Source organism: Anabrus simplex, chromosome 11 (assembly GCF_040414725.1).
Source record: "Anabrus simplex isolate iqAnaSimp1 chromosome 11, ASM4041472v1, whole genome shotgun sequence".
In the NCBI taxonomy this organism is placed as follows: Eukaryota; Metazoa; Arthropoda; class Insecta; order Orthoptera; family Tettigoniidae; genus Anabrus; species Anabrus simplex.
Genome location: NC_090275.1, coordinates 46,300,190 through 46,326,369, shown reverse-complemented (window position 1 = coordinate 46,326,369; position 26,180 = coordinate 46,300,190). Strand labels below are relative to the sequence as shown.

At 41.0% G+C, this 26,180-nt stretch overlaps 1 protein-coding gene across 1 annotated transcript; it reads left to right on the top strand.

The window, feature by feature from the left end:
• The first annotated feature begins 11,564 nt into the window (after positions 1-11,564).
• On the top strand, positions 11,565-20,342 carry LOC136883345 (cuticle protein 65). Its single transcript, XM_067155594.2, has 2 exons — positions 11,565-11,622; positions 19,326-20,342. The coding sequence occupies exons 1-2, from the start codon at positions 11,611-11,613 to the stop codon at positions 19,671-19,673; spliced, it is 360 nt and encodes a 119-aa protein (XP_067011695.2). The 5' UTR covers positions 11,565-11,610; the 3' UTR covers positions 19,674-20,342.
• The last annotated feature ends 5,838 nt before the right edge of the window (positions 20,343-26,180 follow it).

The following is a 26,180-nucleotide window of genomic DNA, read 5'->3' as shown; positions in this document are numbered from 1 at the left end:
TTCTATTTCTTGCTCTAACTTCTAGTAAATAATTTGCTTTATTCGAATGAGAATTCTGAAGTGACCACCATCTTCATATCTATCCCATAGCATATGGACATGAGTCCGGAATCGCTTTATTTCCATGCTAGAATAGTACATTATGCAAAAAGCCTATAATGGCAATAATTAAGACACGAGTATATTTATAAAACGAGCGAAGCGAATGTCTTAAGTACCATTATAGTTGAGTTGCATATGACTGTTTATGCTCGACGATAATTATAACTCTACATTTTAAATATTCATAAATTTCTGTCGCGATGTCGCTTGACAGTTGAGTTTACTGAACAGAGCGCATAGCGCATGCGCTGAGTTATTGATTTTCCGTGAGTGGATCAGAGACCTTGACAATGTCATATGCTTTCAAAGCTTTGATAGAAGGTTATCATAACCTAGCTTTATTTCAAACACAAATTGTTTATTGTTCAGTTGGTGAAGTGAATTTGCGGGAATGCGTCGTGTGGTTGTGGAATATTGGAAGTAGAATGTGCATTGATGTTATTATGTGTGTCCGACATGTTTGATTTTGGAAACAAGTGCGAAGCTAGTGCGTTGAGCGCAGGTGCGGTGCTATCCTTACCTAATTGGTCAAAGAGTTGTATCGCAATGAAAATCTGAACTCTGATTGGTGGAGAACCTGTATCATAATAAAACTTGAACTATAATGCGCCTCATTAAGATTCAGTTTTCTGGCATATAATATTTATATTTCGGCATCGTCGAGCATTAAAAAATTCTACCACACTTCGTAGTACATTGATCATGCGACACACACTGGAGCAGAACTAAGCAGCATTCGACATGAAACTCTTTCTTAAATGGAAGGTTCACCGAGCTCGATAGCTCCAGTCGCTTAAGTGCGGCCAGTATCCAGTATTCGGGAGATAGTAGGTTCGAACCCCACTGTCGGCAGCCCTGAAGATGGTTTTCCGTGGTTTCCCATTTTCACACCAGGCAAATGCTGGGGCTGCACCTTAATTAAGGCCACGGCCGCTTCCTTCCCACTCCTAGCCCTTCCCTGTCCCATCGTCGCCATAAGACCTATCTGTTTTGGTGCGACGTAAAGCAACTAGCAAAAAAAAATGGAAGGTTCAAAATGCCCCATTGAGAGATGTATCAACCCCCACTTCAGCTTTTGCCCTCAACGCATCCGGGATTAAACACGACGTTCTGATTGCCAGAATAAAATTCGAGACACCGGTTACAATCGTTACCCAAGTAATCAGGTAGCGAATAAATTTTATGTGGGACTGACCTACCTCTTAAGCCCCCGCACATGATATCCTGTCCTCTCCAGCTCTTGGCGATTACCTGTTGGGATCCTGCGTTCTTCCAGACACGATTACTGGAGAGAACTACACATACTTCTTGTGTACTTTATTGCCCGATTACTTGGAAGACACCACAAGCATCCCGTCGACAAATGTACTTCATACATTGATGCTGCTCCCTCACATTTCAGTCTTTCTTCCCTCATGCAGCTTAATGCATATTATCCTGGGTGCTGGACAGGTATAGGTGGACCAATTGTCTGGTCATCACGCTTCCCTGGCTTGGGAATACGTATTCGGCTGCCGTTGACTGTAAACCAACTAAAAGTTCGGATAACTCTGCAAGTATGCTGTTCCGGGCTCATGTGGTCATACTGTTTTTCTTCTCTCTATACGAGAAATCAATTCCTGGAATTTCGCAGTTGAGTTTTGATGCTTCCTGTATATAATTCCGCTTAAAAGAAAAACTTGCTTTCGCTACCTCTATGCATATTCAAACATAAGAGACACACTTCACGTTCTTCTACGTCCCTTTATTATTATTCACCTAGCTGAAAACCAGTGGCGTTCACATGCGATGGGGCACTATGGCTGTTCTCCACCTAAGAAAATACAAGGAAAGCAAAATAGTGAGTTCATTAATTGACAAGCGTGCATCCATTCCCATTTTTCGTTCCCATTTATTGTTGAGGTTTCTGTTATATGTTCTGTTTTCATCCCTAAACAAGTGAGTAATACAAAAGTTCTGATCGTTATTAGTCCTCTTACAGTTTTAGTTTGTAAATATTTCACCTGATTCATTTTACTTACTATCAATAAATCAATTCAAAATCAAATATAACTGACACACCACACACAAGCAACACTTGAAAATTCACAGAAGCTTTTTCTAAAACGTGTCACCGGGCGAGTTGGCCGTGCGGTTAGGAGTGCGCAGCTATGAGCTCGCACCTGGGAGATAGTGGGTTCCAACCACACTGTCGGCAGCCCTGAAATGGTTTTCTGTGGTTTCCCATTTTCACACCAGGCATGTGCTGGGGCTTTAGCTTAATTAAGGCCACGGCAGCTTCCTTCACATTCCTAGGCTTTTCCTGTCCCATCGTCGCCATAAGACCTATCTGTGTCGGTGCAACGTAAAGCAAACAGCAAATAGAAAGAAAAAAAAGAAAGAAAGGAAGAAAAGAAAAAAGAAGTATCGCCAGGCTGAGTGGAGCTGGCCTTCTGACCCCAACTTTGTAGGTTCGATCCTGGCACAGTCCGGTGGTATTTGAAGGTGGTCAAATACGTCAGCGTCGTGTCAGTAGATTTACTGGAACGTAAAAAATAAATCCTGCGTTTCCGAAAACCGCGAAAATAGTTACAGTGAAGTAAAATTATTATTATTATTATTATTATTATTATTATTATTATTATTATTATTATTATTATTATTATTATTATTATTATTATTATTATTATTATTATTATTATTATTATTATTATTATTAGAGCTTCCGTCGCTCAGGTGGCAGCACGCTCGCCTCTGACTGCTGGGTTCCGTCGTTCACATCCCGGTCACTCCATGTGAGATTTGTGTTGGACAAAGCGGAGGCTGGACAGGGTACTCTGGGTACTCTGGTTTTCCTTGTCATCTTTCATTCCAGCAACACTCCGGCCAGTGCAGGTTAATGTAAATAAAAAATGTGTGTGAATAAATTAATTCCATCCCCTGGTCTAAGGAGTTTGGACAGCCAAAGTAGGGGACTGCCTGTAGGGGTGAAGTACAGTGGGGACTTCGAGAGCCCTGGGACCGCTACGGTAGCTGTGAAGGCCCTTCAGGAACTCTGAAAAGTGGTGGCAAAAGGGGCTCTGGTTAAGACGCACCAGGTCGTTATACTACTTAGGTTCCAGAATGGGTAAAAAAAAAGTAAATAAATGCAATGTAAATTTTAATCTTATACCAGTTGTATAGTATCATTTGAAGTAATTCCACATACTGTATATCAGTTGACTATATTTGTAAGTAGTACAGGAGATATTATAAGTAGAATTTTGTAAACAATATAAATTTATTAAGGATGAACAGTGTGTTTAATAGAAAAAAATGTTAGCGTAAATTGTATAATATTGTATTATAGGAAAATTTTCTTCTTGTTAATTTAATATTTAGTGCTTGACAATAATGTATTTTAGTGTACCATTTGCCACCGAGGGAGACACCTCATTTGCAAATAAAGATATTTTGATTTTGATTTTGAATAGCACTATGTATGTGAGAAACACCATGGTTCTGCTTTATCAGTGATTTTTACCAATATGAGAGGGCGGTGACCTGGATTTTGGACCCTTAAGATCATAAAAATCATCCTAGTAATTAAGGCATTGTGAATTCGATCCATTGATTGTTTTTGTATCATCATCATTCGTTTTTAGATTCTAGTCAGTGGATACATTTTTAAGTTTTAATTTTCATTTCGTTGCCCCTCGTACCATTAGAGGCCGATGACTTAGCTGTTAGGCCCCTTTAAACAAGAAACATCATCACACTCTCCAATATCACCGAGCTCGATAGCTGCAGTCGCTTAAGTGTGGCCAGTATCCAGTATTCGGGAGATAGTAGGTTCGAACCCCACTGTCGGCAGCCCTGAAAAAGGTTTTCCGTGGTTTCCCATTCTCACACCAGGCAAATGCTGGGGCTGTACCTTAATTAAGGCCACGGCCGCTTTCTTCCCACTCCTAGCCCTTCCCTGTCCCATCGTCGCCATAAGACATATCTGTGTCAGTGCGACGTAAAGCAAATAGCAACTATTCAGAACATATTTGTGTTGAAAAACATAAATGGGCCACATTGTGTGGATCGTGGATCCTCCATAAGTGAATAGCCAATCATATCCTCTCTCGCTAATTGAGATACAGATAAAATTTCGCACACAGCAACATTTTTCTGTCGCGAGCCGCAGGGTAATAAACTAGAATTTACGACTGCGTATAAAAGTTTTTATTGGCGTATTGAAAGCTGAGCATTCACATTCATAAAATATGGGGCAACAAGTTTATAGGCATTATCATAAATAGTCGTCGCACTGCCGGGGAAATGGCATGATTTATCTGTTTTCAGTGCAGCCAGTAGAAAGTAGATAATATTAATTAAAATGGCTGTTGTTTATTGTAGGAAGTCTCACTCAATTTCAAATATTTTGTTCATAATTTATTTAATATAAAAGGTTAATTGTCAGTCAATCAATTCTGACGTATGAATTGCTCGATTCAGAGAGTGTTTCTGGTTGGTAGAAGCGGCTCTGCGTAGAAGAGCGTGGGATGATAAGGGAATGTCACGAACGCATCAGTTTGCTTTGTAATTCAGATCGAGACCATTCGACAGAGCATATTAACGAATAGATCTACAGACAATGTGGGAGTAATTGTGGGGTGGGGGTTTATAGTAGACTTTAAAACTCACATTGGTGTGTTCGATCCCGGCTCAGATACGTCAGCCTTGTGTCGCTAGATTTACTGGCAACTTAAATAATTCCCTCGGGGAAAATTTCCGGTACCTTGGCATCTCCAAAAACCGAGAAGATGGTGGTCATTATTTTTTAGTGGAAGTACAAATAGGCGAGGGAAAAATGTAAGGGGTCCGACATTTCGAAAAAATGAAGGTATCGGACAAAGAAAGACAAGGATCACAATGGGCATAAAATGTAATTTATTATTATTATTATTATTATTATTATTATTATTATTATTATTATTATTATTATTTGTTTTACGCCGTACCGACGCAGATAGGTCGTATGACGACGATGGGATAGAGAAGGGCTGTGAGTGAGAAGGAAGCGGCCGTGACCTTAAATTAAGGCACAATCGTCGCCATAAGACCTATCTGTGTCGGTGCGACGTAAAGACCCTAGCAAAAAAAAAATTAAGGCACAGCCCCAGCATTTGCTCGGTGTGAAAATGGGAAACCACTGAAAAACATATTCAGGGCTACCTACAGTGGGATTCGAACCCACTATCTCCCGAATGCAAGTTCACAGCTGCGCTACAGTAACCGCACGGCCAACTCACCCGGTGGCGTGAAAATGAAAGACTCCCTAGGCCTCGACAACTAGCCCCTGCCTGTCGTAAGAAGAGAGTAAAAGGGGCCCAGGGTCTATGAACTTGGAAGCGTGGGTTGGCGATCACGTGGCCCTTAGCTGAGTCCTGACATTGCTTCCACTTTTGCCATGCTACTCACTTTAATCTATCCTATCCGACCTCCGTCGGTCAACTCTTCTTCTTTTCCGACTCCGACGGTAGTAGATTATACTTTTTTTTCTTTCTATAAGTTGCTGTACGCACTGACACAGATAGGTCTTATGGCGACGATGCGATAGGAAAGGCGTAGAAGTTGGAAGGAAGCCGCCGTGATCTTAATTAATGTAGACTCCAGCATTTGCCTGGTGTGAAAATGGGAAAGCACGGAAAACCATATTCAGGGCTGCCGGCAGTGGTGTTCGAGCCCACTATCTTCCGAATGTAAGATCACAACTAAGCGCCCCCAACTGCTCATCCAATTCGCTCGGCGACTAGCCTGAGACAGGCCTTTGACTTGTCCACTTACGATGGATTTGGAAATTGCGTCATCTAGACTCAAGCAGGTAAGTGTACTTCTCCACACTTTTCCCTACCAAACAAAATGGCTGTTGACTTATCTGATTTTAATCAAGTCTCATATCGTCTTCTAAAATGAGAGTTGATTTGTTTTTAGGGAAGATTATGTGGCCCTCTAACCCTAGGTACGCTTATCTAATTTTGAGCTTTATTTACTACTACTAAAATATTTTCATTCCTCCCCTGAAGGGGGAGGCAGGCCTCGTAGACGGTGACGCCGTCTCTCAGGCCGGGAGATATGTTATGGTGAAGGAGATGCTCGGAGAAGGTGAGGGGGTTGGTGGCCGTGGCCTATACTAGTAATACTAGTAACTGTCCCGGCATTCGGCTTAGTGCAGGAGAATTGAAAACCACGGAAAACCATTCTCAGGACAGCGGACGGTGGGGACCAACCGTGGGGTCCAGCCGTGTCCCGTCTCCCGAATGCAGAGGCGTAGAGCCACGGTAGGGTCCTCTGCTCGGTTGGCCGGTCAGAGTGCAGAACTATTGGACCACGGACCAGCCGTGGCCAGTTATGGGCCGAGACCCACTCTGAATCTACCGACCGAGCTTTATTTCCACTTGTTCGCCTTTTCCCTGTCACCGTAGAATTGTACTGTTATACGCTGTAAATTGATATGCTAGCATGTTAAGATAGGTTATAATGCTTTGCCTTAGTGCGGTATCCCTCACGCGAATACAGACCTGACGACAAACGACGACGCTCGCAGTGTCGTCTTCTAAATTCGGTGACATCTGTTACGTTCTCCTAGAAGAACGTGTGATGGAACAGAGATAACAATATTCCGCCATCTGCACTTCGAATACAACACTAACGATCTTATCAGTATCACACAGGGAATCTGTAAACTTATGGTTCTTGTACCGTTCCTCATAGCACGAATTCTTCTGGGTGATTTCTGGCAAAAGAGTAGCGTTACAAAAATGTTGCAAATTTCTGGGCTGGGAAGACTTGGGACTAAGGAGACGAACAGCTCTACTAAGCGGAATGTTCCGAGGAGTCAGTGGCTTGGAATGACATAAACTTGAGTGGAGATTTAAAAAGTACCTAAGAAGATAAAGCTGGAGTTCAAGAGGACAAATTGGAGCAAATATTCATTTATAGGAATAGGATTAGGGATTGGAATAATTTATCAAGGGAGACGTTCAATAAATTTCCAACTTCTTTGAAAGTATTTAAGGGACTATGTAAACAACTGATTGGGAATTTGCCACCTGAGCGAGAACTCTTAAAGAATATCAGTATTTATTTATTTATTTATTTATTTATTTATTTATTTATTTATTTATTTATTTATTTATTTATTTATTTATTTATTTATTTATTTTCCTGCTCCTTAGCTAAATGGTCAAGGTCTTCGGTTCACAGATTCCGGGTTCGATCCCCGAACTCATCGGGGATTTTAACCACATCTGATTAATAATACCTCTTATTTGGGGACTAGTTGTCTATGTTTAGACCAATACACACTGCACACCACATTGCCAGCCACTCCAAGAACAAGCAGTAGAGAATAGCCTATGTCCCTCAGGAAGAGCATCCGGCCGTAAAAGACAGGGCCAGGTCCCCTTGTGGTATATGGTTCGCGCCTGCGCTTTACCCTCAGCTCGGCTGTAGTTATTTTTAACAAGGTATTACAGGGCGAGTTGGCCGTGCGCGTAGAGGCGCGCGGCTGTGAGCTTGCATCCGGGAGATAGTAGGTTCGAATCCCACTATCGGCAGCCCTGAAGATGGTTTTCCGTGGTTTCCCATTTTCACACCAGGCAAATGCTGGGGCTGTGCCTTAATTAAGGCCACGGCCGCTTCCTTCCAACTCCTAGGCCTTTCCTATCCCATCGTCGCCATAAGACCTATCTGTGTCGGTGCGACGTAAAGCCCCTAGCAAAAAAAAAACAAGGTATTATGACCGTCCAACCACTGTAGGCCAGGCTGAGTGGCTCAGGGTTGAGGCGCTGGCCTTCTGACCCCAACTTGGCAGGTTCGATCCTGGCTCAGTCCGGTGATATTTAAAAGTGCTCGAATACGTCAGCCTAGTGTTGGTAGATTTATTGACACGGAAAAGAACTCCTCTGGAACTAAATTCCGGCACCTCGGCGTCTCCGAAAACCGTAAAAGTAGTTAGTGGGACGTACAGCACGCCCAGGAATTATGTTTCATACACAAAGTACTGGGCAACATACGCTTTACGCAAATCTCTCTCTCTCTCTCTCTCTCTCTCTCTCTCTGAAACTACGGAGAGTGCAAAAAGCATGTGTTCGTTAATAATGTATATTTGCATTGGTTTAAACTTTATGAACGCCGCGAGGTTTCAGTAGATGTTACCACGCACAAAATTTTGGTAATAAAGACTTCATTTTACCTTTATAATTAATTTAAGTCTGTGGAGTCATTACATAAGACAGATAATAGGTTAACAAAGACTACCCTTAAAATTCTCATCCATCGAACCACTAAATTTAAATTTTATGCCTAGAATCATTTTTGAGGCGATAGAAATTGCTAAACATCAGAATAATTTTAACAAAGGTCATGGCTATGTACTGAGTACTATATATCATGGTTATCCTCTACAGTTAACTCGTCAACGTCTTTCTCCGTGACTCTGGAGGCACTGGAATGAAGTATATTATTAACAAGATCTCTCTCTATCTTGAGTCTGGTTACTATGGAGTGACAGTGGCCTTTGCATTATTTGTTTCTGCTCTTAAGACGATCCTGGTCGCAGGATCGGAACGCGTCAGCTGATTAGTAATACTGTATTTCGCTACCTAATATCCCCAAATCATTATAATGCCATTTAGTGGTCGTGAAAGTCTACGTATTAAGTCCTTAACATCTTTCTTGCTGGAGAAGTGCGCAAGGTACTGACAACACGCAAGCTTGTGTTTATCAATCAGAAAGACGTATATTGTTTCCATCACTGCTATTTTTAAATATGCTGAACCCTACACTGCATGTTGGGACGATTTCGGCACATAATACATATTTCACCGTAACTATAGTTACTCAAGATAAAGTGAACCTTTATAGCTGATGGGACGAAGGATTGTGACATCTGTGTATGTAAGCAAGCGTTTTTTATATTTCATAAGGTTGGAAGCACAAGCGGAAGCAAATATTTGTAAGTCCTCCAGGGCGGGAGGGAGTTCATTATTCGCGCTAAAAATCACACGCAATAATAGTACGTATTTGTTTTTTTGTGCAAATAAGAAAAATCATACTGTTACTAGTAAGTCTTCTGCTCATACGCAAATACACTAAAAAGCAATTTGATATTTGGTATAGATTTATTTTTGAAAAATAAATATGTGACTAATTCGTCCCATTATGCAGTCTGATCATGTGGTGGTATGATAACCTCAAACATGGAATGACATATCGTCGTTGCCGGGACAAAACCTCCTATGTGAAATATTTCAGCTTAGAACTTTGGCCGGTAAGGTTCTGTCATCTAAGGTGCAATATTGTGTGAATATTGTCAAGGCATTCTCGCTCTTCATAACGCATGTGCTGCGGGTCAGTATATCTCCAAAAATATTATCACATAGGAGGTTCTGTCCCGGCAGCGACGATATGCTGCTTACCTACTTTATTGCATTTTGTGTGTGTAAATGTCAACGAATATATTAATTCCATTTTGAATAATATTTTAGGTGGGAAACATGATAGAAAATGTCATTCTTGAGAGAGGAGATATTGCAGGAACGTGCATTGTCGGATGAAATTCCTGGAAGTTTTAGCCCTTTCACTCTGTCAGATGGGGTTGTCAATCACCCCAAAGCGAGGACGGCCAAGTTTTGAAGTAGAAGGAGACCTCGCAAAGAAGAGGAAGAAGTCCTCAGCAGCAGTTTACCCTCCACAACCAGTCCGTCAAGATCGTTTGAAATACTGGCCAATTCACAAAGACACTCGACAACGGTGCAAATTTTCCTCATGCAAGGGGGAAAACCCTTATATTTTGCGAAAAGGGTGATGTAGCATTGTGCATTACAAACAAAAAGAACTGTTTCAAGGACTTTCACCTCAAGTGAGCAACCTGAAAATAGGAAGTCAACCTTCAAAACAAATATGTCGACAGTGCATGGTGGGACTAATTAGGCACATGTTAGTTTTCATGCAATAAATCTCTCAAAATCATTTTAAGAATTTTTAAACTATTTTTCCCTTAATTTGGAATAATTATACATGTCTAGAATTAAAATAAAGAGAAAATAAAAAAATCATGCAGTGTAGGGAGTTAAAAAATAATTAATAATGATTTTGTTTCCAATTTAGTATATAGTGTGTGTTATAATTTTACTCGATTTAGGATCTGTACAAGGACAATCTTCATTTAAATCTACTTTTAAGTTTAATATATTTTTAATTGCTTAATGTCGCACCGACACAGATAGGTCTTATGGCGACGATGGGATAGAAAAGGGCTAGGAGTGAGAAGGAAGCGGCCAGGGCGTTCATTAAAGTCCGGCACCAGCATTTGCTGGTGCAAAATGGGAAACCACGGAAAAAATGTTCAGGGCTGCAGGCAGTGGGGATCGAACCCACCATCTCCCGAATGCAAGGTCACAGCTACGTGACCCAAACTGCGTGGCCGACTTTATAGGTCCTCTTAGCCCTCTCCCATCCTTGCGTCGCGGAAATACCTTTAATGTGTTAATGCGACATTAACCCACTAGGAACCGGCCTGCTATCCCGTCCGACCATACATACACCTACATGAAGAGTTAAATATACACTAAATAAATTATCAACAATTTGATATCGTAAGGAGGTAGTCGGATTTTTGGAAGGTGGGCAAAAAATATCATTCGACACTCCATGTCGTACGATGTCGGCATGTAAAATCATCTCTGGTTGACATATTTGGTGTTTAAATTAAAAAAGAAGAAATGAAATCTCAGCCATGGACTGCTCAGAAGAAATCCTCTTCTCCAACGTCTGGCGGAGTAAAACCGAAGGCCGAAATTGGCTACCACGCAGACTAAATGGTGTCTCATCAAAATGGCTTCACACGGTAGCCGAGGCTACATATTTAGTGGAATTACTACAATTACAATAAGGTGAATTAAATGAAAAATTAGGCCTAGTGAATAAATATAGTAACAGTTGTTCCTGTGTACAAATATAATTTTGATAATCACTGTCAAAATACTTTATACATTTTTGCCATGGTATTTTGGATTTTTAGCAGAGTCTCTCCTAATGTTAAGAAAACGCTTACTGGTACTTTTTCTCAGATGAATCACAAAGTTTTACTGACCGCTCCAAATCTATTTTTCCTCGCTGGAAATCGAAAGTTGTGTCTGCTTTGCTCCACGCTAGGTATGGTGGTAACGAACAGGTGACCGTCAGGATGTCCGGCGAATGCAAACTGTCACATTACTTAACCTGCCCCGAGGCTAAACGACTTCGAAATCATCCAGCAAGTGTAATATAGACTACTTTCCTGATGGGAGCGAAAAGGCGTGGTCGGCGAAAGTTTCGGTTTGTCGTATTGGCGAACAACATTTCTCTGTCTCTCTCTCTCTCTCTCGTTGGAGAGGAAGCGAAGGGAAGATCATGGAGTATATATAAGATGTTCTGTGCCCAGTGGAACATATTCAGTAAGCTCTTAGCTCCAGTGTCAAGTGGACATACACAGTCAACACAACAAACAAAGCAGCCATGAAGGTCTTGGTAAGTACCATCTTTCTGTAATTTACTTTCTCAATGTTTCAAATTTCTTTTCTACCTCTTTCATTAACATCCCATTCTTATAGACCTGGATCATTAACACTTATACAAAATAAATTTAAGCTTTTCTTGAATATAGCATGCAGAGAATATTTTTATAACGCTTGTTTAAAAAAAAACACGAGCCATTGGAAAATATAATTAATTTTATTATTATTTTATTCTGATTTATTACTACCGTGATAGTGTTTAAAATACACAGAGATAAAAACAAATATATATACAGTAATAGATATATTTTTACTATCTGAATATAATAATAATAATAATAATAATAATAATAATAATAATGAGAAATGGAAACCTAATTCCGTTTTCCAGTCATTGACCGGGTCAGGAATGGAATGAATGAACCCCCATCTTGCGGCGAGGATAGGAATTGTGCCGGCTGCCGAGGCCTGTCGCACTCCTCTTGGGGCAATGATTAGTGACTGACATATGAAATGATGTTGGAGAGTGTTGCTTGAATGAAAGATGACAGCTAAAACCGGAGTACCCGGAGAAAAACTTGTCCTGTCCACCTCCGATTTGTCAAGCAAAAATCTCACATGGGGTGCCCGGGATTTGAACCACGGAATCCAACCGTGAGAGGCAGGCGCGCTACCGTCTGGGCCATGGAGGTTCTCCATTCATTAAATATTCTTCTTTTCCTGCCGCTTTTTCCCACACCTGTGGGGTCGCGGGTGCGAACTGCGTCGCACATGTGGATTTGGCCCTGTTTTTTACGGCCGGATGCCCTTCCTGACGCCAACCCTCTATGGAGGGATGTAAGCACTATTGCGTGTTTCTGTGGTGGTTGGTAGTGTAGAATGTTGTCTGAATATGATGAGGAGAGTGTTGGGACGCACATATACACCCAGTCCCCGAACCAGAAGAATTAATCAGAAGCGATTAAAATCCCCGACCCGGCCGGGAATCGAACCCGGGACCCTCTGAACCGAAGGCCAGTACGCTGACCATTCAGCCAACGAGTCGGACTTCTCCATTCATTAAATAATCAGTAATAATTGTATGGCGTCAATTTAGCTGCCTGCGCTTCAATTTCTGCGTTCTGTTTTACTCTCCCGGGTAGAGGAGTAAATAAAATTTCTGCTGGGTGATCTGTGGCTGACACCAAAAGTGTCGCAAGAGATTTTTTTACATGTCGACACATCGTACGATTTGGAGTGCTCAATGGACTTTATTCCGTTCTTAAAAAATCCGACTACCTCTGCCAGGTTTGAACCCGCTATCTTGGGATCCGGAGGCAGACACTGTACCACTGATCCAGAGAGAAACCTTTCACCTTTTGAAATTATACCTAAACAAACGAACAAACAAACAAAGAAACAAACAAGCCTTCTGACCTCAACTTGGAAGGTTCGATCCTGGCTCATCCCGGTGGTGTTTGAAGGTTCTCAAATACGTCAGCCTCCCGTCGGTAGTTCTACTGCCACGGGATTAAATTCCAGCACCTCGGCGTCTCCGAAAACCGTAATAAAGCAGTTAGTGGGACGTAAACCCAATAACATTACAAATAAACAAACAAACCCCAAGTCGATACACCCCTAATGATATTTGGTCTGACAAGCTAGCCCTGAGGCCTGCAGATTACGTGGTGACGAATCCTCTCGGCCATTATTCTTGGCTTAACACTGGTTTACAGTAACTATGACAACGGCAACACTCATACATGCGCTATTGGCTCTTGATTATACTGTCCATCTGTCACTTTTGACCTAGTAGGACCTCCGAAAATTTAAAAAAATATCGGGTAGTACATTAAAAGTAATAACTAGAACCTGAAAGTTTAGGCAGTAACAACTTAAGAATGCCAACATTAGTAACAAGTACAAACTAGCCCGCACAAAGTTTGTGCTATGAGATTTGCATAAACATTAGGGGTGCGGCATATTAGAACCCCCTGGAAGTTATGTTCTCTCTCTCTACATTGCGGAACAGCGAACTAGACCACACTTCCTACTAGCCAAATTACTTTGCATTCTAACCTATTAGTGTTTAAACATCCAGACTGTAGTAATAATAATATCACGTATTTTGTTTCAATGTCTGAAAATGTAACTCAGAATTGTACAAATTGTGAAGCTTTGTAATGATTAGAACTGAACAAGGTTCATGAAGGCTCTTGGAGGAACCACTCCTAATCAGAGCTCTATACGCCTTTGCCCCCTAGAAATTAATGTAATACTCATTTTTAGTACAGACTGAGTGATCCTCAGTGCCATGTACTTCTCCAGAAATACTCTGGTTTCTAAATCTTAAGGCTTCTTGACGAGGAATCGTACCGAGGTCCTTTTGACTTAACCGAACACGCCTTATCTTCTGGGCTCTTCATCCCCTTTTCTGTGTCATGTATTTGGATGATGAACCGTCATATAACATGAATTGTAAGAAATTTCTGGTGGTATTGTTAAGTGTAGGAAAGCTATTTTTTATTCTTCCTAATATTTAATCAATGGTTAGACTCAACTACAGAGACACAGTAAATTTTAGATGCGAATTAAATGAAACTGCTCCTTATTTGACTTCACGAGGCTGAGCAAATCCCTTTCAACCTCTGATCAGGATTCAAGCCATTAGACGAACCTGGAATAGAACCACTGCACCTCAGAGATACCACCCTTTCACCACGAGACTAGATTCCACTTTTCAAGTATACTAAATTTAAATGTTTAGGTAAAGACATGTCGAAGAGGGTTCACTTGATACGAGTCCGACTCGTTGGCTGAATGGTCTTCGGTTCAGAGGATCCCGGGTTCGATTCCCGGCTTGGTTGGGGATTTTAACCTTCATTGGTTACATCCAGTGGCCCGGGGGCTGGGTGTTTGTGCTGTCCCCAACATCCCTGCAACTCACGCACCACACATAATACTATCCTCCACCACAATAACACGCAGTTACCTACACATGGCAGATGCCGCTCACCCTCATCGAAGTGTCTTGCCTTACAAGGGCTGCACTCGGCTAGAAATAGCCACACGAAATTATCTACTTGATACGAGATTTTCTCAAGCTGTTACTTCTTTGTCTCGGTATACTGTCTTCATATACACTAATTGCAACCCATTGCCTGTCACCGCAGAAACAAGCAATAGTAAATGCACTCTTCTACATAAGATTGGCATCAGCAAATGCACCCAACCGTAAAACTGGGACAAGTCCAGACAGTGCACACCAGTGACCTCACCAGGGTTGTGGAAAAGGGGGGAAAATATGAGAAGATAGATGTCTGACAATTTAGTTTAACAAAAATCCAGTGTTCTAGTCCTTCAGGCAAGCAACTCAATGTTTAAAATATCCTAAGGATATGAGCTACCAATTTTAGGTAAATAAAATGTAATAAAGTATGAGAATATATTCTTTAATCATTCCTAAAATTTATAATCGTTTTCTTTATCATCGTTATCCGGTCGATGAGATTACCACTTCGCCTTTTCCTATCACGAAGAGAGCTAATGTGAATCATTGCATAGTTTCACTTATGCACCACTACGAGCGCTAGTGTGAGTCAATGCAGACTTTCACTTAAGCCCATATACATACATTCGGTGTAGATATTTTTCAAAAATAAAAAACCCGCTGAGGGTATTGAACCAATGACCACATTACAGAAATAATTATGTAAATAATTTATCTAGGATTTGAATTTTAAAAGTATTAGCAAAGAAACAAGCGATTTTAGGCTGTTTATCCGGAACTGCATTTAGGCCGTGAGCGATTTTCGAAATTTGTTTTTTAAACTTTGATAGAGCTCTCCAAGACTCACAATTTGAAACCTTTCCGTCCCCTTTAGCCCTTCAAATTTGGGCAAAATTGAGGAAATTGGTTAATTTTACGTTTTTCATTGTATGTTTTCAACAGTAAAATGTGAAATAGTTGTGTTTTAACTAGCGAAGCTTCTATACTTCAGTGAAGAAACGAAAGCATTAAATAATAACACCATGTGTCTGTCAGGTCATCAGCCTTGAAGCTGGTTGGATCCTCATATCGCACCAACAAATGCTATACAGTTACGGAGGAAACTGCGTAAACCAATGGCAGCACCAAAGTGAGGCGTACTAGGCAAGATGAGGAGTGAGGTGGTTTGCCATTGCTTTCCTTACTGGGTCAGAAATACGACTAACCCTTTGAGCAACACCTTTCATAACATTCAGACACACTGGTTGTGCTCTAATGTCATTACTCAGCACCACCTATACCCCAGCAGCTTGCATATTGTCACAGCCATGGATGAGACTGGGACTTCGACGGAAGCTACATTTTGATCTGGCCTGAGCCAAGGGACAGATGCCAAAGTTCTGCATCCATCAAGAAATGGCAGTAGGCAGTAAATTGTAAACTCAGGTGCGGAAAGCGCTCTAATTCAAAATAAGTGTGGATGATTGAGCAAAAACACTCCAGTCGTAGGAGTTTTGCAGCAGTTACAGACTGTTACAGATTAATGTTTCTATGCAAGTGATCTTTTTTTTTTTCTTTACGTCGCACCGACATAGATAGGTCTTATGGCGACGATGGGACAGGGAAGGACTGGGGACTGGGAATGGGAAGGAAGCGGCCGTGGTCTTAATTAAGGTACAGCCCCAGCATTTGCCTGTGTGAAAATGGGAAACCACAGAAAACCATTTTCACGGCTGCCGACAGTGGGGTTCGAACCTACTATCTCCCGAATACTGGATACTGGCCGCACTTAAGCCACTGCGGCTATCGAGCTCGGTGATCGAATTTTTAAAAGATCAAAGAGAATTTTATACACTTCGGAATGAGAGTCTTCTTATTTCGAATATAATACTCCCATACCCTAGCCCCGCATCACGTAAACCTGGGGAGAGAGTATTCGTTTAGTGAATTACTTTCTTTTTAAAATTTTAATATTGAAAATATGTCTTAGTATACAAAGTAGGGATCCCCCTAAAACGTACTATTAATCAATTTCCTCAGTTGTGCCGAAAGTGGAAGGGACAAAGGACCCAGAAAGGCTTCAAATTCTGAGCCTTGGATAGCTCTACCTAAATGCAATTCCGGAAAAACTGCCTAAAATCGCTTATTCCTTTACTCGCTTTCTTTTTTATTCAAATACTAGCCAAATTAACTTATTTACATAATGCTTTCTGTAATGTGTTCCTTGGTTCAATACCCCCAGACTTTTTTTCTTTAATACTGTATGTCCACACCGAATGTAGTTATAAGGATTTAAGTGAAACTCTGTATTGACTCACATTAGTGCTGGTAGTGGTGCTGAAATGAAAAAAATGCATTGACTCACATTAGCGCCCGTAGTGGTGCTGAAGTGAAACAATGCATTGACTCACATTAGCGCCCGTAGTGGTGCTGAAGTGAAACAATGCATTGACTCACATTAGCGCTCGTAGTGGTGCTGAAGTGAAACCATGCATTGTCTCACATCAGCGCCCGTAGTGGTGCTGAAGTGAAACAATGCATTGACTCACATTAGCGCTCGTAGTGGTGCTTACGTGAAACAATGCATTGACTCACATTAGCGCCCGTAGTGGTGCTGAAGTGAAACAATGTATTAACTCACATTAGCGCTCGTGGTGGTGCTTAACTGAAACCATGCATTGACTCACATTAGCGCTCGTACTGGTGTTTAAGTGAAACCACGCATTGACTCTCATAAGCGCTCGTAGTGGTGCTGAAGTGAAACAGTGCATTGACTCACATTAGCGCTCGTAGTGGTAGCAAGAGGCAAACTGCTAATCTAATCACGGCCTACTGGATCCCTGGCTGCGCTCCTTATACGTGATCTAATCGACCGGATAACGATGATTAAGGAAAGGATTGTAACTTCTAGGAATAAATAAAGAATATATTCGCATACTTTATTATATTTTATGTACCTAAAAGTCGTAGCTCAAATCCCTAGGATGTTTTCAAAATTGAGTTGCTTGGCTGTAAGGCTAGAACTGTGGACTTTTTGTACATGCATTTTATTTTCCTTGTTACATTAAATTATACTTAAACCTAATAATGTCCACTGCCTTTTCTACTAATTATTACTCTATTTTGTCTTATGTGTCGTACACTGTTATATATTCTAGGACAAGCATGTATCCTACCCTTCTTTCGTTAAGTTAGTGTTTTCTCTAATTTTCTCTTCACATATATTTCTTAAAATACAGGAAAAGTTAACTGTTCATTCCGGTTCTACTCACTCTTTATTTAATAAATTTACAATTGTATGGAATTATTTCCCTCTTTCTATTTTTACTTTTTATCACTGCCCAGATATTTAACAAACTCAATCTCCTTACATACATATTTCTCTCTTAGACTCTTTTTAACTACCACAACTTACCTCTTATTTCTCTGTTCATAAGCCTTTCTATCATTATTGATAGTTTTTGAATCATTTCGTAGAATTCTAATAATTTTCTTTTGGTCTTACATTCTGCCATGATAATCTGCCTCTCAGTACCTTTCACTCGAATGGTTACTTTCTTACTCATCCTACCTTCCTTATGAATCTCTTCATCCCAGCAATCTCACATTCCTATTTTGTCTAGCTTCATTTTTTTAATTTAGACAGTCAGTAATCATCATTTAAATGTTTCATCTGATGTTGGTAAGCTAATTTTAGTATTTCCTTCCTGTTTCCCTTTCTTAACCAATATTTGTTTACCTTTCTAGCTATAGCTGCTTCTTATATACTTACATCTTCACATACAAGTCTAACTCCAAAGGGAGAGGATAGCTGCCTTAATACTAGGTAAACCATAAAGGTTCAGCCAACTGATTAATCCATAAGGAATGTGAGAAAATACACTTAATTAATTTTTATTGGGATTTTTGAAACATTTCTTCATTTTCGGTCAGCTATTCCCCTCTCCCCAATAGATTCTATTTATTCACATAACTTTTATGTTATACAAATAATGTTTTTACTATTTACAGTGAATCTCTCAAAATCGCAGCATTTTTATTTAGGGCACAGTCTTCTGGAAGAGTATAAATGAATACATTTTTCCAGAAGGCGGTGATATGAGTCAAGTTTGTTGTCATAGTTACCTTAGTATTTAATGTTTTCGTCATTCCTTCCGTGAAAACAAATTTATACTGGAGTTTTCTTGACAGGAACGCTGTTTCCAGTCTCTCATAGAAGAAAGAATTTAGCGGGTTATTTTGAATTGAATGTCCTTTCATTAAAAGGGAGAAATGTCATTTTTTTTAAAAAAATGATAATATTTTAATTTAATTATACTTAAATTAAAATATTGTGTGATACAGTGGCTGGATAGTTTGGATATAGACATGTTGTTATTTCTTGTCATGTGTATTTATGCATATATTGTATTTGTCATTTTTCAATCAATACTATAGTTCTACATGTTAAAATCATACGGTAAATATATTAATTTTTATTTTCCTAATAATCAATTATTATGTTATAATAAACCAAATTTTAAAAATGCTCATAAATTTACCGAGAAGATCACAAAAATAGTAATTTTGAGATAACTGTGCATTTGAATCGAACTCAGGCATCGTAAACAACCCGAAAGAACGAGTCACGCAAACCAATCTCCTCATATCCTTTGTATTTCCCTATTCTTTCTGTGTTCTTAGCATGATAATTTCAACGATGTTCTCTTGACACCCTTTCATTTATTTTTTGTGTTATGTCTTTATAGTCTTGCTTGGTTCTTGCTCTGGTCGCCAGCGCCCTCGCTGCCCCTGTCCAAGAGAACGAGAAGAAGACAGAGAAGCGAGGAATCTTGGGATTGGGTGGATACGGCTACGGCGGCTACGGCAGCTACGGCAGCTACGGTCTTGGTTCGGGCCTCTCCCTTGGCCTGGGACATGGTATTGGTTACAGTAGCCTTGCTCTGCCTGCCATCCATGCTGCCCCTCTTGCTATTTCTGCTCCTGCCTACCACGCCCCTATCATCTCTGCTCCTGCTTACCACGCCCCTATCTATTCTGCACCTGCTATCCATGCCGCACCCATTTCTTTGGCTGGGTATGGTCACCCCTGGTAGAGGCATCACATCTCCTCAGAAGATCTTTGCTCACGTAAAAAGGAAACTTTTTTTTTTTGCCTCAAGTACAAGTATCTTGGTGAAGTTAAAATTAATTATATTATTTTTATTTACAAGTAACTAGAATTCTGCCCTTTGCGTTTCGATGGAAGAGAACCATCCGAAGAAAAAACATCGTGTTCATGCGAGGACTGATATGAACTTTGCTCATTTCTATACTATACTATGCTATACAGTTTCATGATTCACTTCTGGGTATCGAAGGTGAAAGTTGTATTTGGATTAATATCCGGAGATCTTGTTGGACACAAGAAATCAAACACTTTGCCAAAGTTAATTTCTCACTACATGTCACAGAGAAAAAATTAAAATGAATTTATGAAATTGAACTCCATTCCACTTTGTTGCATTTGTTACTTGATAGGCAGTAGTTCTTCTAGGATATATTTCTCTCCAGGATAAGCAGATTGAAACTGTTTTTAATACTGTAACTGTTACCTGAAACAATGTAATAATTTCTCAGGGCAGAAATGATGTTAAAGCAAAAAGTTATTCTGTGTTGCCATGTTATTCATTTTCATCGTCGTCCACAAGAGAGCAGCACGTATTCGTGTCTGTTGCTTGACAGGACAGTTTCTTTTACGCTCCTTCATGGCTGCATCATGTGTATATTATGTCCATCTGTCATTATTGTAATCTACTGTAATTGTACGGAATAAAATATTTTTTCCACTTAATGTTTTTGTTACATATTTCTTATCCTGAATTTCCTCGCTCCTTCCTATATCACGGATTAAAATTAAATCCTTCAAAATCCCAGTCAATAATTATTGGTTACCCTAAATTACTTTGCAAACTCACATCCCTTACTTTGCTAGAGTAAATAAAACATATTATTATTATTATTATTATTATTATTATTATTATTATTGTCCGCCTCTGTGGTGTAGTGGTTAGCGTGATTAGCTGCCACCCCGGGAGGCCCGGGTTCGATTCCCGGCTCTGGCACGAAATTTGAAAAGTGGTACGAGGGCTGGAACGGGGTCCACTCAGCCTCGGGAGGTCAACTGAGTAGAGGAGGGTTTGATTCCCTCCTCAGCCATCCTGGAAGTGGTTTTCCGTGGTTTCCCACTTCTCCTCCATGCGAATGCCGGGATGGTACCTAACTTAAGGCCACGGCCACTTCCTTTCCTCTTCCTTGTCTATCCCTTCCAATCTTCCCATCCCCACGCAAGGCGTCTGTTCAGCATAGCAGGTGAGGCCGCCTGGGTGAGGTACTGGTCATACTCCCCAGTTGTATCCCCCGACCAAGAGTCTGAAGCTCCAGGACACTGCCCTTGAGGCGGTAGAGGTGGGATCCCTCGCTAAGTCCGAGGGAAAAACCGAACCTGGAGGGTAAACAGATGATGATGATGATGATGATGATGATGATGATTATTATTATTATTATTATTATTATTATTATTATTATTATTATACGAGTAGTGTAGTGCTGTAAAAGGCAGACTGTAAGTTTTCCGGTCAATGCCGGATTAAACCTTACGTGGACCCATAGGCAGTGGAGCTCTTCGAGGCATCCTTGACAAATACTTCCTCCAGCTATTTCATCCCAGAATATTAATAAAACGGATAATAAAGCTAAACATTATCAAATCATCCATAAAATGCGTTCGCTCGCCCGAGTGGTGGACGAGGGCTGCTTACAAGTATGTGACAACAAAAGTGTACGATAATTTATGGGAGGGGGAAGTCTGTACGAAAATATGTACGTTCGTCAGTTATTTTCGTTATTACCCGATTTACAAAATCGAAGTGAACTTCCTTTTTTGCACTTTCCATAGGCTGTATGTTTTTATTCCGGCTAAACATAAACAAGTCTGCCTTGTTTTTTTTCTTTAGTTCGAATTCCTCTCTCTTGGAAAACTTTATGACCAGTTTTGAGCAAGTCTGCCAAATGTCAATTCAAATAGTAATAAATTATGAAGGATAAAATGGATGTACATGTCTTCTTCTTATTATTATTATTAATCTGTTTATCCTCCAGGGTTGGTTTTACCCTCACTCAGCGAGGGATGCCACTTCTAGCGCCCCAAGGCAGTGTCCTGGAGCGTGAGACATGGGGTCGGGGAATACAACTGGGGAGAATGACCTGTTACAGCGTTACCACAGTTGTCCATAAGTGGTACTCCCATACAGTATAGCCAAAATGTATGAAATCTTGGCATAATATTTGACGAACATCTGTCCTGGTCTGCCCAAACTATATCTGTGTGTAGGAAAATATACGGAACGCTACGCTGTCTCAGTAAATTCAAATTCACTTTCCCTTTTAAACTAAAGAAAATTCTTGTTGAATCACTCGCATTACCTCATTTTGATTATTGCGACATAGTTTACAACAACCTAGGAGTAGACTGGAGAAGGAAATTACAGTGCGCTCAGAATGCCTGTGTAAGATTTATCTGTGGACTTCGTTACGCTGACAATATCACACCGTCTTACACGTGGCTCGGGTGGCTTCGCCTGCAAGAACGACGCACACTTCATACTCTTTGCTTCTTGCATACTATTCTTAAAAGTTCTCAACCAGCCTATCTCCGTGATCGAATGAAGCTCCTCTCCACAGACCATAACAAAAATACCCGATCCTGCAGCACCATGTGTTTATCCCTTCCTGTACACAGAACAGCAATCTACACGAAATCATTCACCGTTACCGCAGCCCGACAATGGAATCTCTTACCAGTGGACGTCAGAAGCATGTCCAGCAGCTTAGCTTTTAAACATGCCTGTGTCGAAATACTAGGTAAACATGCATGAATCATCAAATTATGACCTGAAAACACCTACTCCTACCGCCTCTTCATCATCATTTCCCTCTTCCTTTCACATATATTCTTCTTGTTCCTCTTCTTCTACTTCTTACTAATCCTTCTCTTCACCTCTCAACTGAAGGCGATATTTCGTTGTACTGTAGAAATGTATATATTTTCTAAACTTTTTCTTAAGTAGTTGTTATAGTACTCATTATTCATAATGATATTCTTAGTAGGCCTACTCATTATTCATAATAATATTCTTAGTACTCATTATTCATAGTTATATTCTTAGTACTCATTATTCATAATTATATTCTGCACTTTACGTACGATTTATATTATATAGATGATATGATCTTTTTTTAAAAGTGTGGTTACTTTTGTTAATGGTATTACTGTTACTATTGTCCATATTATCATATTATTGTCATCAGTAGTTATTATTAAGTGTTCTAGGTTAAGACTGGTTAAGTGTAAGAAAGGGAGTACATCCCTAACTTTGCCAGGATAAATAAAACATATTACTATTACTTACTTACTTTACCTCGCCCACGGTCTCACCTGCTATGCTGAACAGGGGCCTTGTCGGGGATGATAAGCTTGGAAGGGATAGACAAGGAAGAGGGAAGGAAGCAGCCGTGGCCTTAAGTTAGGTACCATCCCGACATTTTCCTGGCGGAGAATTGGGAAACCACGGAAAACCACTTCCAGGGTGGCTGAAGCGGGAATCTAACCCACATACATACGTCTTTACCGACTTGATTAACCAGTAACCAGAAGAATGTGATACCCTTCTTTGTAAATCTTTGAGGTATAGTTCGCTGTCTAAAAGAGGGACACTCAGATGTTGAAACCAGGAAAGACAAGACAAACGAGGACCAGAGCTGATCTTCTCCAGCAGGTGTTAAGTGCTCAGATACGATGAAAGTGTTGGGGACAAGATATCCAGCCTTCGGCCTTGTTATAACCCGTTTTAGTAGCTGTCAAGAGTCACCAGTTTCGCGACGGACATCGCTTTATTATGCTAATGTCATCTTCTGACCGCCACAGCTGGGCTATTCGATAAGTTAAGTGTACATTCAGTTCCAAAACGCAAGAACAACTTTCATCCTATTTAGAGAACATCGTGTTATGTTCAGATTCTATCTCAAGAACCGGTTCGGTTGAGGCGTAGGGGCCGATGACGTAGATGTTGGGCCTCTTTAAACAACAATCATCATCATCATCATCATCATCATCATCATCATCATCATCAGTTGAGGTGGATTACTTCTATGCTCAACTTGACAGTGTCGAATCCTGGCTCAGTCGATCGTCTTTTACATGTACTTGAAAGGTGAGAGAGAGTTAGCTGACACGTTAAAGATTCCTCTTCCAGGACAAATAGTAGTTGAAGGGCATTTAAAACATACAATTATTATTATTATTATTATTATTATTATTATTATTATTATTATTATTATTATTATTATTATTATTATTATTATTATTATTATTAGCCCGTTTATTCTCCAGGGATTTTTTCCTCGGACTCAGCGAGGGATCCCGCCTCTACCACCTCAAGGGCAGTGTTCTGAAGCGTGAGACATTGAGTCGGTGGATACAATTGGGTAGGAGGACCAGTACCTCGTCTAGGCAGCCTCACCTGCTATGCTGAACAGGGGCCTTGTAGGGGGATGGGAAGATTGGAAGGGATAGACAAGGAAGAGGGAAGGAAGCGGCTATGGCCTTAACATAGGTACCATCCCGGCATTTTGCCTGGAGGAGAAGTGGGAAACCACGGAAAACCACTTCAAGGATGGCGGAGGGGGGAATCGAACCAGGGCAGCTGATCATGCTAACCTGTACCCACACCTGTGAGGTCCCGGGTGCGAACTATGTCGCATGTGTGTATTTAGTCCTGTTTTACGATCAGATGCCCTTCCTGACTTAACCCTATATGAAGGGATGTAATCACTATTGTGTGTTTTCTGTGGTGGTTGGGATTGTGGGTGTGTTGTGTGAACATGAAGAGGAAAGTTTGGGACAAACATAAATACCCAGTCCCCGAGCCAGAAGAATGAGACACGATTAAAATCTCTGACTTGCCCGGAAATCGACCCCGGTACCTTTTGTACGGAAGGCCTCAACGCTGACCATTCAGCCAAGGAGATGGACAAAATATAGAATTTTTATTATTTACTCTTTCTTCATTAGGCTCAATGAAAGAACGTTTATGAAATGGTTAGATCGGTCTGGCGGTGTCTTCTTCTTCTTCTTCTCCTCCCAAAATCTCTTCATGAATTCGCTGTGTCGTTTCTTGCATACTTCTGTCCACTGTTTTCGCGTGGTATTTTTGTATATCTTCACGACCGGGCGAGTTGGCCGTGCGGTTAGGGTCGCGCATCTGTGAGCTTGCATCCGGGAGATAGTGGGTTCGAACCCCACTCTCGGCAGCCTTGAAGATGGCTTTCCGTGGTTTCCCATTCTCACGCCAGGCAAATGTTGGGGCTGTACCTTAATTAAGGCCACGGCCGCTTCCTTCCCACTCCTAGGCCGTTCCTGTCCCATCGTCGCCATAAGATCTATCTGTGTCAGTGCGACGTAAAGCAAAAAAAAAAAAAAAAAAAAAAAAAAAGTTCTTCACGAATATGCAATTTGCAACCAAAGATGCAAAGGCTTTACTATTTTCGATGGTATAATTTGCAGCGTTTATTTTTCGTAAATTCTGCTTATTTTTTTTCTGGCCAGTTGATCTTGGCCTTCTTTGAATGTATAGTTATTGGTTTTTCCCTCGGACTCAGCGAGGAATCCCGCTTCTACCGCCTCAAGGGCAGTGTCCTGGATCGTGAGACGTTCGGTTGGTGGATACAACTGGGAGGGAGGACCAGTACCTCGTCCAGGCAGCCTCACCTACTATGCCTTGTAGGGGGATGAGAAGCTTGGAATGGATAGACAAGGAAGAAGGAAGGAAGCGGTTGTAGCCTTAAGTTAGGTACCATCCCGGCATTTGCCTGGAGGAGAAGTGGGAAACCATGGAAATCCACTTCGAGGATGGATGAGGAGGGAATCGAACATCCCTCTACTCAGTTGACCTCCCGAGACTGAGTGGACCGCGGTCCAGGCCTCGTAACACTTTTCAAATTTCGTGGCTTTATTATTATTACTATTAATGTAGAGAAGAAAAGTATAAGAGTTCACAATTCCCTACCTGAAGGAAAAAGTACGGTGTTAGTGGAAATATCGAAGTTGTAGAATTAATGATAGGTGGCGGAGGGAACTGTTCCGAAATGTTCAGTGGATACTTTTAATTTTACAACCCGTGCGGAATGGCCGCACGCTATGGCGCTGAGCTGTGCAGTCTCGGGTGACGCGTGGGTTGCCCTGAGAAACTTTTTCTGTGATTTCTCATTTTCTCTTCCAGGCAAATTCCGGGACAGTTGTTATTCATAGGCCACAGCCGATTCCTTTCACTACTTTACCCAATTCCATTCACCATCGTTCATTTCATCATCGCCCGACTCGTTGGCTGAATGGTCAGTGTACTGGCCTTCGGTTCAGAGGGTCCCGGGTTCGATTCCCGGTCGGGTCGGGGATTTTAACCTTCATTGGTTAATTCCAATGGCCCGGGGGCTGGGTGCTGTCCCCAACATCCCTGCAGGTCACACACCACACATAACACTATCCTCCACCACAATAACACGCAGTT